The sequence below is a fragment of the Tursiops truncatus genome, chromosome 10 (genome assembly GCF_011762595.2).
Source record: "Tursiops truncatus isolate mTurTru1 chromosome 10, mTurTru1.mat.Y, whole genome shotgun sequence".
Lineage (NCBI taxonomy): Eukaryota > Metazoa > Chordata > Mammalia > Artiodactyla > Delphinidae > Tursiops > Tursiops truncatus.
In genome coordinates, this window is record NC_047043.1 from 37,015,576 (window position 1) to 37,031,859 (window position 16,284).

At 50.0% G+C, this 16,284-nt stretch overlaps 1 protein-coding gene across 2 annotated transcripts; it reads right to left on the reverse strand.

Annotated features, from left to right (window-relative positions):
- Positions 1-7,618: 7,618 nt before the first annotated feature.
- Positions 7,619-16,077, reverse strand: CDKN1A (cyclin dependent kinase inhibitor 1A). Of its 2 annotated transcripts, none has more exons than XM_033864358.2 (3): positions 15,935-16,077; positions 10,680-11,135; positions 7,619-9,133 (listed from the first exon to the last, which is right to left on the reverse strand). In XM_033864358.2, the coding sequence occupies exons 2-3, from the start codon at positions 11,122-11,124 to the stop codon at positions 9,084-9,086; spliced, it is 495 nt and encodes a 164-aa protein (XP_033720249.1). In that variant the 5' UTR covers positions 11,125-11,135; positions 15,935-16,077; the 3' UTR covers positions 7,619-9,083. The 2 variants fall into 2 exon arrangements, with proteins under 2 accessions (XP_033720249.1, XP_033720250.1); XM_033864359.2 differs by having other exon boundaries at positions 15,922-16,050.
- Positions 16,078-16,284: the final 207 nt, after the last annotated feature.

Consider the following 16,284-nt stretch of genomic DNA (forward strand, 5'->3'; position numbering starts at 1 on the left):
AGCCCCCACTCACTGCAACTAGGGAAAGCCCGCGAGCAGCAATGAAGACCCAACGCAGCCATAAATAAATAAATAAGAATAGAAAGGAACAGACTCACTATATATGGGAATTTATTGTATGATAATGGTGGCATTTCAAATCAGTGGAGAGGGATTTCAAATCAGTGGAGAGGGACTTCCCTGGTGGTCCAGTGGGTGAAACTCCATGCTCCCAATGCAGGGGGCCCGGGTTCAATCCCTGATTGGGGAACTAGATCCTGCATGCATGCCGCAACTAAGAGTTCGCGTGCCACAACTAAAGATCCCGCATGCCACAACAAAGATCCCGCGCACTGCCGCTGAGACCCAGTGCAGCCAAAATAAATATAAACAAAGAAACAAAAAACAAATAAATAAATATGTTTAAAAAATAAACTTAAAAAAACCCAAATCAATGGAGAAACAATGGTTTATTCAGTAAACTGTGGGAAGAATGGGTTAGGTATCTGCAGAAAACAAAGTTGGAGCTCTAACTCTAAAATAATTCCAGATCAAAAGTTTCAGCATTAAAAAAAATCGTACAATTATATGTTGTTTGCAATTTGCTTCAAAATAGTCAAGGGATGGGGGAATGTGTGGGACGTAGGTGAAATGAGACTGGCCCTGCCCTATTCTGACTGCTGTTGAAGTTGATGAGGGTAACTCTGGCTCCTTCTATTCTTCTCTCTACTTTTGTGTATGTTTGAACAAATGCCAAAAGAAATTATTGGATAATTTAAAAAATACTCTTGGAGCATTTAAGGCCTTTCCAGCCATATCAAAAAGCATTAGAAGCCATAAAATAAAAGACTGAGGCAATCCACCAGATAGAAATTTTTAAAGAAAAAAAGAAAACAAATGAATGGCAAGAACAAAAAAAATTACCATTGACAAATAAAAAGGCAAACAAACTAAGAAAAAATAGCACAGAAAGTAAGCTAATTTCCTTTTTATATCATGAGCTCTTGCAGATCAATGTAAAACCAATAATGCATTAGAGAAATTGTTATCATATATGAATAGACAATGCATGGGAAAAAATATGGCTTTTAGACACATGAAAAAATGTTTACCTTCACTCATAATAAAATAAATTAAAAAAAAAACTACAATGAGATAGCATTTTAAGTTATCCAGTTGGTAAAACAAAACAAAACAAACAAACAAAAAAATAACGTACCATGTTGTAAAGGATGTAGAAAAACATTTTCACAGATTTTTTGTAAGAACATAAACCAGTACACCTTTCATGAAAAGTAATGTGATAATACCTATCAACATTTAAAATGCAAAAAGCTTTTTACTCAGCAATTTCAGTTCTAGTCATTTGTCCTACGGGTGATGTACAAAATGACGATTTAAAAGGATATTCATTACAGCATTGTCTGTCGTAGCAGAGGATTGGAAACAACCTAAATTTCCACCAACAGGAAACTAGTTAAATAAGTTCTGATACGTGCATATGATGGAAAATGAGAAAGATCCGGGTAGACTGATATGGAATAACCTTCAAAAGATATTGTTGTTGTTTTTTTAATTGGGGTATAGTTGCTTTACAATGTTGTGTTAGTTTCTTCTATACAAAGAAGTGAAACATCTATATGTATACATATATCTCCTCCCTCTTGGACCTCCCTCCCCACCCCCATCCCACCCATCTAGGTCACCACAGAGCACCGAGCTGAGCTCCCTGTGCTACACAACATGTTCCCACTAGCTATCTATTTCACACATGGTAGTGTATATATGTCAATCCCAATCTCCCAATTCATCTCACCCCCTTCCCCCTCCCCACCATGGCCACAAGTCCATTCTCTATGTCTGTGTCTCCATTCTTGCCCTGCAGTTAGGTTCATCTGTATCATTTTTCTAGATTCCACATATATGCCTTAATATACGATATTTGTTTTTCTCTTTCTGACTTACTTCACTCTGTATGACAGACTCTAGGTCCATCCACGTCTCTATAAATGACCCAGTTTCATTCCTTTTTATGGCTTTTTATTCCATTGTGTATATGTACCACATCTTCTTTATCCATTCATCTGTCGATGGACACTTAGGTTGCTTCCATGACCTGGCTATTGTAAATAGTACTGCAATGAACATTGTGGTACATGTTTCTTTTTGAATTATGGTTTTCTCAGGGTATATGCACAGTAGTGGGATTGCTGGGTCATATGGTAGTTCTATTTCTAGTTTTTTAAGGAACCTCCATACTGTTCTCCATAGTGGCTGTATCAATTTACATTCCCACCAACAGAGCAAGAGGACTTCCCTTTCTCCACACCCTCTCCAGCATTTACTGTTGGGATACAGCTTTACCTAAGACTGAGAAAACCTAAGTTACATCAAAGACTGAGGAGGGACACAGAAGAAGACAGGTGCCCTAAAGCCTCCTCTGAAGAGTTGTCATGGCAGCAGTGGCCCTGGGCGAGGCACTTCCCCTTTCTGGGTTACTGAGCAGGCAATATGACCTGGGTCATCAGCGTGAATATCCTGGTGCCCCACCACTTCATAGGGGTGTGACCTCAGGCAAGTGATGTAAAGGTTTGTTGCCTCAATTTCTTATCTGTAAAACAGAGGCCATAATAGTGCCCACCTTGGTTGTGTATTGTAAGGATTCAGTGCTATATAAACCCATATAAAGCATTTGGAACCGTGTTAGGCAGATGATAATCAATGTCAGCTGTTGTTACTTTGTGGGGTTTTTTTTGTTTTGTTTTGTTTTGTTTTTGATGGTTTGTTTGTTTTTTTTATTTATTTTTTTATTTTGCGGTACGCGGGCCTCTCACTGTTGTGGCCTCTCCTGTTGCGGAGCAACAGGCTCCAGACGCGCAGGCTCAGCGGCCATGGCTCACGGGCCCAGCCGCTCCGCGGCATGTGGGATCTTCCCAGACCGGGGCACGAACCCGTGTCCCCTACATCGGCAGGCGGACTCTCAACCAACTGCGCCACCAGGGAAGCCCAGCTGTTGTTACTTTTGTGCTTGTTAATAGGAGACTGAGAGAACCTCCAACTTCTCCATCCTAGCAATTTTCAGGTGGCCTTGTTCACACGCCAGACTGGCTGTTGAGTGATGAGGGGCAGTGAAGTGAGAGCTGGGATCGGGGTGGGGGGCGGATAGGGTTGAGGATTGGGGCTGGGGTGGAGTTTGGGAGACAAATGCTCAGGTCAAGACGGAAATTCAAGCTGCAGTGAATCATTCAAAAAATATTTATTGAGCACCTATGATATGCTGGGAACTTTCTAGGTGTTGGGATACAGCAGTGAATACAAGAGGCAAAGACCAACTCTCAGGGTGCTCGTGTTTCTGTAAGCTGGGTGGGAGGGGGTAAAGCTACAGTGATTTTTGCCAGCTTGCTCACCTGGGCCCTAGGCTGGCTGAAGCGTAGTTATAGCAGCCACTGCTGATGCCCCACCTGCATCCCCAGGCCCATGTCTGTGTTCACTGGAAGTTGTGGTTAATAGTTCCTGACAGGGATATAGCTTCTCACCTCAAACGCTTGCATCCTTCTCATTTTCTCTGGCATCACAGGAACTAGATCCACCCAGGGAGCAACCTGAACTTGCTCCTGGAGGCTGCCCTCAGTCAGCCATGGCTGGCGTCAGTGCTTAAGTACCTGAGAGATACCCAGGCAAGTACCCCCAGGGACAATCCTAGGGCGCATTCCACACGGTCTCCTCAGAGCTCCCAGGTGGACACAGCAGAACTTGCTCACCAGCACCTCCAGTGGCTTTCTCCTTTCCTGTCCCGCACTCTCCGCTCTCCCACTTGTGCTTCCAGCTTCTGCTCTCCCACTTTACTCCCAAGTAAACCACCTACACATACGTCCTTGTCTCAGGTTGCTTTTGAGGGAAAAAAGTCTAAGTTGGTAGCAGAAATGGCAGGAGGGCTTCTGAAAATGGATCCCTCACCAGTGAGATGACAACGGAGGCCCGATGCCAGCAGTGAGTGGGGCGGTGATAACCCCCAACCCCACATAGGCTGCAGCCTCATGGTGACAGAGACCCAGCTGTGGGAGGCAGACCGGGGAGAGGTACAGAAAGATATGGGGCCACGGTAATTATGAGGATTGCAAGGTTGGCTGGCTTCTGTTGACTGCCCTAGAAGTCTTGAAGAAGGAGAATCACAGACTCAACTCAGGGCAGGCTGTGTGGGACAGGAGACCCCCATCAGAGCATTCTAAATGGCCCTCATCTCCTGTGGCCCAAGAGCAGTCTGTGCTGATAATCAGCGCCAGGATCTAGTATAAAGGTGGTGGAGCTACAAGAGAGACCGGATGCACAGCCACAGCTGGTCCTGGAATGGAGACGTTTGTACGGATGAACCTTATACTCCCAGCTTCCCCTGAGCCCTCCAGGCCTGCAGAATGCCCCCTCCCTCTCTAGAGGAGAACACTCTCCCGTCACATGAAGATTCACCCCACCTCCCCTCTCTGCCTCTAGACAAGAGTCAGCAAAACACCTTAAGGACAAGAGAGTAAATATTTTAGGTTTGTGGGCCAAGTGGTCTCTGTCGCAACTACTCATTTCTGCTTTTGTACTACTTAAAAAAACAGCCACAGGCAACAAGCAAATGGGTGTGTCTATATTGAAGTCAAACTTTATACCAAAATGGTCAGTTGGTCCACAGAGTAGGGGTTCGCCAGCCACTTCTCTTAGACCAATAATTGGGTCAGGTCTCAGCGTTGCCCAAGCAGGAAAGTACAGTCCCTGCTACTGGAGGAAACAACTTAGCAAAAAGCTACAGGTGTGGCTGGTATGTATTGGTAGGAACAGGGAAACACATGGAAGAGATCTCAGGGGTATGGGACTGGGGCTGAGGGAGATGAGGAATACAAGATGGCTAGAGAGAATGTTTATTGAAGCCTCTCTCTTGATTCACGATGAAACATCCTGGGGAATTCCCTGGCAGTCCAGTGGTTAGAGCTCTGTGCTCTCACTGCCGAGGGCTCGGGTTCAATTCCTGGTTGGGGAACTAAGATCCCACAGCCATGCAGCGTGGCTCCCTCTCGGAGTCCGATGGGTCCAATGAGTCTGTGGCTATTTCCTAGCCCCTGAATGCAAATTGGTGTGGATGTACTTAGCAGCTAACAGAACCCTCACATTGGTTCCCTAATCTGTGGAATAAGAGCCATTAGGGAAAGGACTGAGTAGCAGTCTCTTAAGTTATCCCACTGGTCAAGATAGTAAATCAGAAGCAAGACCACAGCCCTGGTGGAATTACAAAGGTTAGTCCTACCTTCAAAAACGTAAAGGACACAGAGTGTTTCCCAATCTACCCCCCATCTTGCTCTTACAGAAACCAAATGTAACATGGTGATTGATGATTATCCATGAGGCAGCCCTAATGGCAGCCATTATATCAGATATGGTATCTTTACTAGAATAGTCTCCGCGGCCTCTGACTGTAAGAAGCTAATAATACGGCCAATGCATTCTTTCCAATCCATATCAGAAAAGCAGATCAAAAGTGTGTCATGAGGACTTCCCTGGTGGCACAGTGGTTAAGAATCCGCCTGCTAACGCAGGGGACACAGGTTCGAGCCCTGGTCCGGGAAGATCCCACATGCCGCAGAGCAACTAAGCCCATGTGCCACAACTACTAAGCCTGCGCTCTAGAGCCCACGAGCCACAACTACTGAAGCCTGCGCACCACAACTACTGAAGTCTGCACACCTAGAGCCCGTGCTCCGCAACAAGAGAAGCCACCACGATGAGAAGCCCATGCACTGCAACAAAGAGTAGACCCCACTCACCACAACTAGAGAAAGCCCACGGGCAGCAACGAAGACAAAGCCCAACAAAACCCAAAAAAAAAAAAAAAAAGTGGGTCATGACCACATTCCACACAAATATTCAGAAACCTATCATGTTAGTTTTTTTTTAAAATAAATTTGTTTGTTTTGGCTGTGTTGGGTCTTTGTTGCTGTGCGCGGGCTTTCTCTAGTTGCGGTGAGCGGGGGCTACTCTGTTGCGGTGCACAGGCTTCTCATTGCGGTGGCTTCTCTTGTTGTGGAGTGCAGACTCTAGGCACACAGGCTTCAGTAGTTGTGGCACACAGGCTTAGTTGCTCCACGGCATGTGGGATCTTCCCGGGCCAGGGCTCGAACCTGTGTCCCTTGCATTGGCAGACAGTTTCTTAACCACTGCGCCACCAGGGAAGCCCCATTAGTTAAGTTTTAAATGGTCAAATGAGTTGGGGCATGCTGAGACACTCCCTCTATAGTAAAGGACAAGTTATTATACTGTGGACATCCTACCACTAAAAAGAGGCATAGCGCTGGTGGCCAATAAGGATTTTGGAGGCAGTATACTAAATACTGATCCAGCCCATATACTCTATGACTTGATTAAGTGGAGTCCAGAGCAAAAGAGGCTCTGCAATAGGTCCTTGATATGGGGCAAGCGCTTGGGATGTATGGCCCAGCATATCCCACGATACTAGAAATATCCATGGGCGATAAGTAAACAGTGTAAAGTCTCCAAAAGCCCCAAAGGCAGAGCCTCATCTCAGACCCCTAGGATTCTGGAGCAAAGCCACGCCCTGTACAGCAGAGAATTAGTCAGCATTTGAAAAGTAGTTCTTGACCAAATTGCACAATCCAGAGCGAACAGATCATTATTGTTTTAAGCTACTAAGGCTTAGGGTTGTTAACTATGAATAGGTAATCAGAAGATGCAGTAAGAGTACTTTGTTCTTTTTAATGTCATATAGTATTCCACTATATACAGATACCACAACTTATGTATCTTTTCTTATGTTATGGACATTTAGGTTGTTTCTGGTTTGGCTCTGTTATGAATAATGCTGCTATGAACATGTCTTTTGGCAGAAATGTGTACTCATTTCTCTTGAGAACAAACCTAAGAATAGAATTCCTGGTCACGGGGCAGGCATGAGGGAAGGCATCTTCAGGAGATATTGCCAAAGAGTTTTCCAAAGTAGTTAAAATAGTTTATAGTTCCATCAGAAGGTATAAGAGTTCCAGTTGCTCCAAATCCTTGCCAACGTTTGGCATTGTCAGTCTTTTTCATCTTAGTCATTCTGGTAGGTGTGTATCTTATTGTGGTTTTAATTTGCATTTCCCTGATGAGTAACAATATATTCTTTACTAAAAAAACCACACACACAAGAAACCAAAATGTTGACAGTGGCACTCTACAGAGGTGTGATGATTTATTATTTTGTTTTGTTATTGTTGTCTGCTTTTTGTTCTGTAGTCTTGGTCTTTCTATTTGCTAAGCTTTCTGCATTTTTAAAATTTAAGTGCTTAATTTTTTAAATTATAAAAACAATCCAGGGCTTCCCTGGTGGCGCAGTGGTTGAGAGTCCGCCTGCTGATGCAGGGGACACGGGTTCGTGCCCCGGTCCGGGAAGATCCCACATGCCGCAGAGTGGCTGGGCCCGTGAGCCATGGCCGCTGAGCCTGCGCATCCGGAGCCTGTGCTCCGTGACGGGAGAGGCCACAGCAGTGAGAGGCCTGCGTACAGCAAAAAAAAAAAAAAAAAAAAAAAAAAAAAAAATCCAAAAAACCTCCACCTACTTGTTCTTATAAATAACAAGGTATATTGACGACAACAGTAATATTACAAGTGAAGTCACCAGAAATATTTATTGAGCACCTACTGTATATCCAGCACTGTGGGAGGGGCTTTGAAGGACACAGGGCAGTACAGGACTTATTCTCTGCCCTTGAGAGGTTTACAGTCTAGGTGGAGACAGAAGAACCAGGACATATGGGAGCCAGGAGAAAACAGTCCAGGCCAGGATGTTACAGGAGCTGGAAGGTGTCTGGGGTCAGAGCCACCAAGTGGTTCAGTGCCAGGAAAGACAACAACTCACAGCTCCCGGGCCCATATCCACCCACTTAGTGTGCCCTATCCATAGCCTCTACTCCCGCCATCATAAAACACCTAACTCCTTGTTCAGTTGCTATTCAAAGTGCAATGAAATGGGGGAGGGGTGGGGCAAATGGAAAACGTCCTTGGATGAGTTCCAGGGGCTGGTGTCACAATCTCCCTCCTGCTTCTCACCCACATACCCCTCACACAGAGAGATCCCCATTCAAGGAGGCCTGTCTGACCATCCAGGACCACCATCCCAAGAGCTAAGAGGAGGGGGTGGTCACTGCTTGAGCTGCCTGAGGTAGAACTGGGGAACCCTACTTCTAGCGTGCCCCTTCCCCTTCCAGTCCACTGAGTTGGGGGACAGGCACCCCGGAGTTGCCACCCAGGGCTGAGAAGGTACAAAAGGGAAAGGACATGGAGGAAGGGAGAGGAGCAGAGAGGGACTGAGAGCCCAACTGGGAAAGAGGGGCCTCTGGGGCCCCTAGAAAAGTGCAGGGGAAGGCGAAGCCAAACACTGAGGCCGGCTCCCCCACGGGTGGAGGGGAGGTGGGGTGGTCTGCTACGGGACCCGACCTTCCCCACACCTTCACGGGACCGAGGGGGTTATCAAGGGCCACAAGGGTATCAAATCCCCAGGCCTGTTCCAGGCTGTGCCCACTTCAAGGTCACCCTGCCCAACCTTCGAGGGGAGTGAGGGGACCTCAAAGTTTCGATGATGCTCCCCACTCTGTTGGGTCCCCTTCAAAGTGCTATCTGTTCACTTCTCAAATTATAAGGAATTCAGGTCTGAGAATGCGGGAAAGGGGTAGAATTTTGTAATACTCATCAGACGGTGAGGGGAGGGAGCCACGTACCTCCAGAGAGTACCACCCAGCTGGTGAGGGTCGTGCCAGCCTCACCGTACCTCAGGGAGAGAGGAAATGGACAGCAAAGGATGAGGAGGGCTTAAATAAGAGTTCACATAATAAAAATACCTAGCACTCTAATAAGCCTAGTTTTCTGCTACCTAATTTTTTTTTAAATAATTCTAATGCCAGAGGCTGGGGGTCTGAGGAGGGTGGGGGCAAGCAGGGTATATACATGAGGAGGAGTTTAAATTAAAACACAAATAATAATTAAGACACACAAACTGAAGGAATCAGGCAAAAGATGTAGAAGAGGCCTACAGTGGCCCCCTTGTTTCCAGGATGACCTAGCTTCCAGCGGCTGGGTTAGGGCTTCCTCTTGGAGCTGATCAGCCGGCGTTTAGAGTGATAGAAATCTGAGGAGAGAGAACAGAAGTCAGCCAGGCCAGGAGGAAGAGGGCCCAGCAGAACCACCCATCCAAGGCAAACTGCAGAGGGGCCAGGGACCCCTCCCCAGGGCCAGAGGGACACACTGCCAAGTCCAGGGAAGAACTGTGGCAACTTCTGGCCCATCTCCCAGAGGAGCATTTCCAGAGCATCCCACCGTACTTCACAGATGTGATTAATAATAGGACCTACGCCCATGGGCCGGCTGTAAGGCAAGCTGCCCTATACAGTAGCCACTAATCCTATGTGGTTATTTAAATTAACTAACGTTAAACAAAATGCAAAATTCAATTCCTCGGTCACACTAGCCAGATGTCAAGTACTTGGCGGCCATGTGTGGCCAGCGGCACTGGACATTTGCATCTTTACAGAGTTCTATCGGAGAGCACTGCTCTGGGGATTGCATTAGATAATCCATGAAAAATGTTCTGCACAATGCCTGGGCTGTATAAAGTTAGCTATTATTATTATTATCATTATCAGTATTAGTTCTGACCCAGCTGCAAATTAGCTGTGGAATTCTTGGCTGCATCTCTCCAAGCCTCATTTTCCTCACCTATAAAATGAGGATAACACGGGTATGGTGCTCTGAGGATTAAATGAAATGCTCTCTAAAAGACTTTGGTTGATGGGGAATTCCCTGGCGGTCCAGTGGTTAGGATTCCACACTTTCACTGCCAAGGGCCCGGGTCCAATCCTTGGTCAGTGAACTAAGATCCTGCAAGCCGTGCATGGTGAAGCCAAAAAATAATAATAATAATAACAGTAATAATAATAAAATTTTAAAGTAAAAAATTAAAAAAAAAAAAGACTTTGGTCGAAGGCCTGGCATAAGACTTTGGTCAAAGGCCTGGCATACTTAGCGTTCAAATGTCAGTATCATTCATTCAGTTTTCCTCAAGCACCTGCTATGTGTCAGATACCATCCTAGGTGCTGAGGATTCAGCAATGAACAACAGAGCTACAGATTCCTTTCTTGTGGAGATAATATCCTAGTTGGGGAGATGGACAATATCAAGATAAGGAAGTAGCCGTTGATAGTTTAAAAAGTGTCAAAAAGAGAAAAATAGGCAGGGAAGGGGGGCTGGAGGTGTGTATGTGTGTTGGGGAAGGGGAGTTAAGTTTGAATAGGACAGCCGGGAAATTCTCATTAGCTTTCTCTCCACTGCAAATTCATTGCGGGACCTTAGGCAAATCATTCTACCTCTCTGGGCCTTGTTTCTTTGCCTACAGAAGGATGGCAATAATGTCTTATGGTATAGGATTGCTATAAGGACTGAAAGAAATCTAGAAACTTAGCAAAGGGCTTGGCATATAATCAATGTTCCAAATAAATGTTAGCTGGTTGTTCTTGGCAGCAGGCTAGCTGTGTGACCTCAGGCAAGTTACTTCCCCTCTCTGGGCCTGTTTCCCACTCTGAGGTATGAGGAAGCTGGGCCAGATAGTTCAGCCCTTGCACCATGAATTCTGGGAGTCTTGATCCCTTGCAGTATCCTTCTCTGCACTTGTCCTCACCTGTCATGCTGGTCTGTCGCCGTTTTCGTCCCTGGGAGGTGCCCGGCCCTCCCGGGGACCCCTCAGGCCGCTCTGGGGAGCGAGGCACGAGCGTGCAGGACAGTGACAGGTCCACGTGGTCCTCCTGAGATGTCCCCTGCAGCAGGGCAGATGAGGTGCTCGGCCACTTGCCCCCTCCCAGGTCGTCCCGGGTCCCCCGGGGCCCTGCAGGCAGGTAGAGCTTGGGCAGGCCAAGGCCCCTCACGCGCTCCCAGGCGAAGTCACCCTCCAGAGGGGTCTCGGTGACAAAGTCGAAGTTCCATCGATCTCGGGCCTCCTGCACGCAGCTGGCCATCAGGGCGTCGCAGTCCCGGCGCAGCTGCTCACTGTCCACCGGGCCAAAGAGGCGGCGGCACGCCTTGCTGCCGCGTGGGATCTGATGGGCATCCCTGGATGGCTCTGACATGGTGCCTGCAGCTGGAACACAAGTAAGACCCTGGTCACTGGAGAAATCAGACCCTCCCTTACCCGGCCGTGCTTCACTCTGTAACCTCAGGCGAGGTCTTCCTACTAGAACGTGAGGTGAGACGATCACTCTGGTTCCTTCCAGCTAATTTCCCCCCACTTCCCTCCCACAGGCTCTCCCAACACCCCAGCAACACACACAGGGCTGGGGCAGAGCTCAGCCAGCCTGGCACCCCAAGGTCACTGGGGAAGCAGGCAGCTGAAGGGCAAGTTTATGTATGTCAACAAAGGCAGGTTTATTGCAATAGCAGGGATCAGGGTCCTGTTTACCACCAGGTATTATCAGGTAAAATGAATTTGTTTTCCCCCCTGAGGTGTCCCTCATGGGTGTGAATGCCCCAAGTCTGTGTGAATTGCCAGAGTCCAGCAGTTTCCTAACCCCAGACCTGGCCAGGAGGTCAATTCCCAAGTAAATGGACAGCTCCTCGAGCCTCCTGAAACCCTCCATCTAGATGCTCATGTGGAGTAATCCTGCTCAGCTACTTAAAACCACCCTGGACTTTGGGGTAAAAAACACCTGGGTTCTAGGGCTTCCCTGGTGGCGCAGTGGTTGAGAATCTGCCTGCTAATGCAGGGGACACAGGTTCGAGCCCTGGTCTGAGAGGATCCCACATGCTGCAGAGCAACTAAGCCTGTGAGCCACAACTACTGAGCCTGCGCGTCTGGAGCCTGTGCTCCGCAACGGGAGAGGCCGCGATAGTGAGAGGCCCGCGCACCGCGAAGAGTGGCCTCGCTTGCCACAACTAGAGAAAGCCCTCGCACAGAAACGAAGACCCAACACAGCAAAGATAAATAAATTAATTAATAAACTCCTACCCCCAACATCTTCTAAAAAAATGAATAAATAAAAATAAAAACACCTGGGTTCTAGTCCTAGCTCTGCCACTTACTATCTCAACTTTAAAAAAGTCACTTAACGTCTTTCGGCCTCAATTTCCTCATCTGTAAAATGGGACTGCATGCAAGTCTAAAGCAGGGCTGTAGAAGCATGCTCAAGCAGTTGATCCGTGGGTCCCTCCAGGCAAGGCAGATGGAACAGAGTTGGGAGGCTGTATCTTGGTGGTTAAAAGTGAGGGCTCTGGAACCAGGCCACCTGGGTTGGAATCCAGGCTCTGCTGGGTGAACCTGGACAAGTGGCTTCACTTCTCTGGGCTCTATTTTCCTCATCTATAAAATGGAGACAGCAATAGTGAATGTCTCAGAGGACAGATGTGAGGATTAACTGAGTTAATGTAGATAATGTGCTTAGAGCAGTACCTAGTATATAGAAGTGCTTGGAAAATATTATTATTATTTCTCTCTGCCTTTAGTTCTGCCTGAGCTCCTCCCCATCACTCCACCTGGGCCACTGCCTCCTTCAGACAGCAGCTGACAGGTGTTGTGCGCTGAGGGCCTTTCCCAAGGATGTCATCATGCAGGCAGCCTGGGGGTGAGGAGCAACTAGGCAGGGCAGGGCAGGGAGATGACTTCTCCCAGGCTGAGCCACATCCTGCCAGGCACATGAGGTGACCTGAAGTCTAGACAACATGGAAGCCCCTGCCCCATTTTGCCTGCATCCAAAGAACCCATTTTTCAGGCAAAGAAAATTAAAGGCACCCGTCTACCTGGTTCCTCTCCTCCCACGTCAGGAGAGGGAAAACTAAGGATGAGTTTGCCCGTGAGGGAGTGCTGGCACCTACCTGCCCTGCTCCGGCCTGACTCCAGGATGAGCTCCTGCACGACCTTGACAGGGACTGGGTTTTCTGGGGACAAGTCCTGCTTTTCAGGCTCTGAGGGTGAAAGTTCTGCTGCGTGACCTCCTGGGACAGGAAGCCCTGAACCCACACCACACCTACCCCTCCACACTCCACCTCTCACAGTGAGTGGAGCCCTCAACGCAATGTCTTAGCTGATAGGGGAGGGGAGGCACTAGGTGACCTCAGATCAAGTTAAAAGGGCAGGAGTTATGAGACTTGCCCCAAAACCACACAGTTAAAAGGATCAAGGGCCACTGCCACATAGAGAGGGGTAACATAGTGCAGTGGGCAAAGCCCACAAATAACCTTTGCTCACTCTCTTCAGGGAAGGATTGAGATTTATTTTTATATTTTATGTGCCAAGGCCTGTTCTAAGAAGTTTACAAATATTAATTTTCTGAAAAAGTGAGTACATTAGCTCTTTTACCGAAGAGGTAACCAAGGTGCAGAGAAGTTAAGTAACTTCCCCAAGGTCACACAGCTCACAAGTGGCACAGCCAGGATTTGAACCCAGGCCTGAATGCCCTGGGTTCTGTGCTCTGGTGTTGAACCCTACTCCCTCTCTAATTTTGAGGTTTCTTAACCAGAGAGCCACTTGAGCTTTTTCAAAATGTAGACTGACAGGCCCCTCCTTCCCCAGACCAATTAAATTCAAATGTTTGACAGCTCTCCAGATGGGCATGTTTGGGGTACCAGCCAAGAGGGGACACACAGAATGTCCTGAATAGACACTATGGATCTCAGTTCTTCATTGGTACATGGAGGAGAAGCCCACCTAGGGCTTTATCAGGGAGCTGGATATTCCCTAGCTTCTAGGAGCTGAAGATGGGACCAGAATCCAGGCAGGGACCCTCTCTACTTCTGCTACCCCTTCCCTTATGGCTCTCATAGGCTCCCCACCAAAATCTTCTCTCATGCCCATTATTATAACTCCCACCTGAGAAAACAAACAAAAACCCTTGTTTTACAAACAAGTAACTGAGAATAGCTTCCTTTGTTGGCCTTCCTGCCTTCGACTTCAACCATATTTTCATACTCAAATAAATGGTTAGCTCTCAGTAAACACTGCTGAACCAATAGGGTACTCTTTTTAAGAGGCGGGGGAGCGACCTCAGATCAGCACTGGAATAGCGGCGGGAAGCAAAGGCGGGTGAAGCCTCCTTCCGCGGGAAGGCGTGTTTGCTATTAGCGCTGGGGCCAGAAGGGGGCGCTGGTCTACAGGAAATCACGCGCGGGATGGGAGGTGCGTGGGCAGAGCCTGGGACAGCGGCAGGGAGTAGTGATGAGTCAGTTTCCTGCAAAGAGCTCCCAGCCCGCCAAAACTTCGCTTCCACTCCGGCTGCACGTCACCCCAGGGTGAGGAGGGGGAGCGGGAGGGGGAGCGGGAGCCGCGAACACGTCACGCTGAGCCAGCTAGGCTTCCAAAACCCCCGCCACTGTTGGGAAACCGCGCGCTCTCGCGCCGTCTCTTGTGACACACACGCGCGCGCGCGCACACACACACACACACACCGCAAGCACAGGCGCGCCGAGATCTGGTCCCTCCACCTTATCTCCACGCCCAAAGCAGGGGATGAGTCAGATCCCTGGAAAATAAAAATAGACGGGAGCAACGAAAACAAAACCGCTCTTAAGTCCTCCCCGAAACGCAACGTGGAGGAAGGGAAGGAAGGAGGGAGCTGCCTGGGTGCCCTAAAGTACCAAACCAGTTCCAAGATTCTCGTCCCCACGGGGAGGGCGCGTGTCCCCGGGGGCCCCTGACAAGGCAGACAAGGCGGACGCACCGTGGTCCGCGCTGGGCGGCGGCGCCCGAAGGGCGACTCGCCCTCCTGCTCAACCGTGTCGCCCTCGGAGAGGGAATTCTGGACTAGGTTGGGGGCGCCCGGAGCCCCCGAATGCAGGCGACGGAGGTCTGGAGCGGCGTCGCACCCCGAAGCCCCATCCCTCAAAGACACGACCCCTCACCCCCTTCCTCCCTTGGCGGGGGCTGTGTGCCCCGCCGCCCCGCAGAGCAGGGCTCGGCCCCCGCCCCTGAATCCGTCCGTCCGACCCAAGGGCAGGCTGGGCCGGGGTTCTCCCGGCAGCGGTGGGAGAGACGTAGGTCCGGTTTATGTGCTTCCCTAACTGACTGGCTGGCGCAAGGCCACTCAGCGCCGGGCCGCGGCTCCGGGTCCTCGAGGGCGCGCCGCGGGGCGGGGACCGGACACCCGGTCCTGGACCTCCTGGTGTCCCGGCTTCCCTGGGAACACTCTGTGCCAGCCAAATAGGTCACTGTGCTGATGGGGGGACAGAGACCGTGGAGAGGCAGGGAAGGGGACTTCTGGAGGAGCCGCCGTCTCCCAGCCCTGACGGGGATCTGACCTCACCCGGCCCCGTTCCCTGGGGTCTTCTTGTCACCGTGAGTCACCTCCTCGCTAGCCCTTAAGGGACGTGTCCCGACACGTTCCCAAGGGCCGGAGACACAGCCCGCGCTGACCTCAGCGCCCAGCCTATTGGCGGACACGGCAGCGTTGGGGACCCAGACCTCGGTTCTGGGCCGGGATGGCACCGATTGGATCCGAGAGCCGCCCGGGAGCGGATCCCAGATGAACCTGCTCGGCTCGGCTTTCCCCACCCCTCCCGGACCCCTCCGCGGACAGGGCTTCATCCCCACGCCGCAAGCGCACCAAGCCTGGGGCCCCGAGCTCACCCTCCGCCCGGTCCACGCCGTCCCTCGCCCCAGCTGAGCTTCAAGCGGAGGGAGCGTGGCGGGGATCTCTGAAATTAGTGCTCCCTCTCCCCGCCCGGAATCTCCGACACATCCTGGCCCCTGTCCCACGCGCACATATAGACTCGGGTGTGCGCAAAACCGAGCCCCAAGCACGGACCCACGCACGCCATTCACCTGTGAACACAGTACACACACGCTGCTGCGGACATACACCCACGGAGGTGCGCGGACACACACGCGGACACGCTCGGCTCAGCTCAGAGCCGCAGCCCGGGATTCCCTCTTGCCTGACCTGGCTCTCTCACCTCCTCTGAGGGTCTCGGTGTCTCAGTGAATCCGCTCCCAGCTCCTCGTCGCCCAGCTACCGACTCGGGCAGCTGCTCACACCTAAGCTGGCGCCGCCTGCATTCCCCTTATAAAAGGGCTGGAGGCGGGACCGGCCGCTCCGCCCACAGCGCGCCGGGGACCGGCCTCTGGGGGGACAACTGCGGCTCCCGTGCGCTCGCAACAGCGCTCTGGAAACCTCTGCGGCCAACCTCGCGTGCTGCAGGAGGGCGCTTCCCTCTCCCCACTACCCGCGCCTGGGTTTGTACGCTTGACACATTTCCCCACGAACTGCGCTCCAAATCTGTTTTTTTCAGTTGGGGAGTGAGTT

Excerpts from the sequence above, each read along its gene's own strand:
- CDKN1A (XM_033864358.2), bottom strand. The coding sequence starts at position 11,124 with ATGTCAGAGCCATCCAGGGATGCCCATCAGATCCCACGCGGCAGCAAG. Across the intron at positions 9,134-10,679 it reads GCGACAGACCAGCATGACAG|ATTTCTATCACTCTAAACGC; the intron begins GTGAGGACAAGT and ends CTCTCTCCTCAG.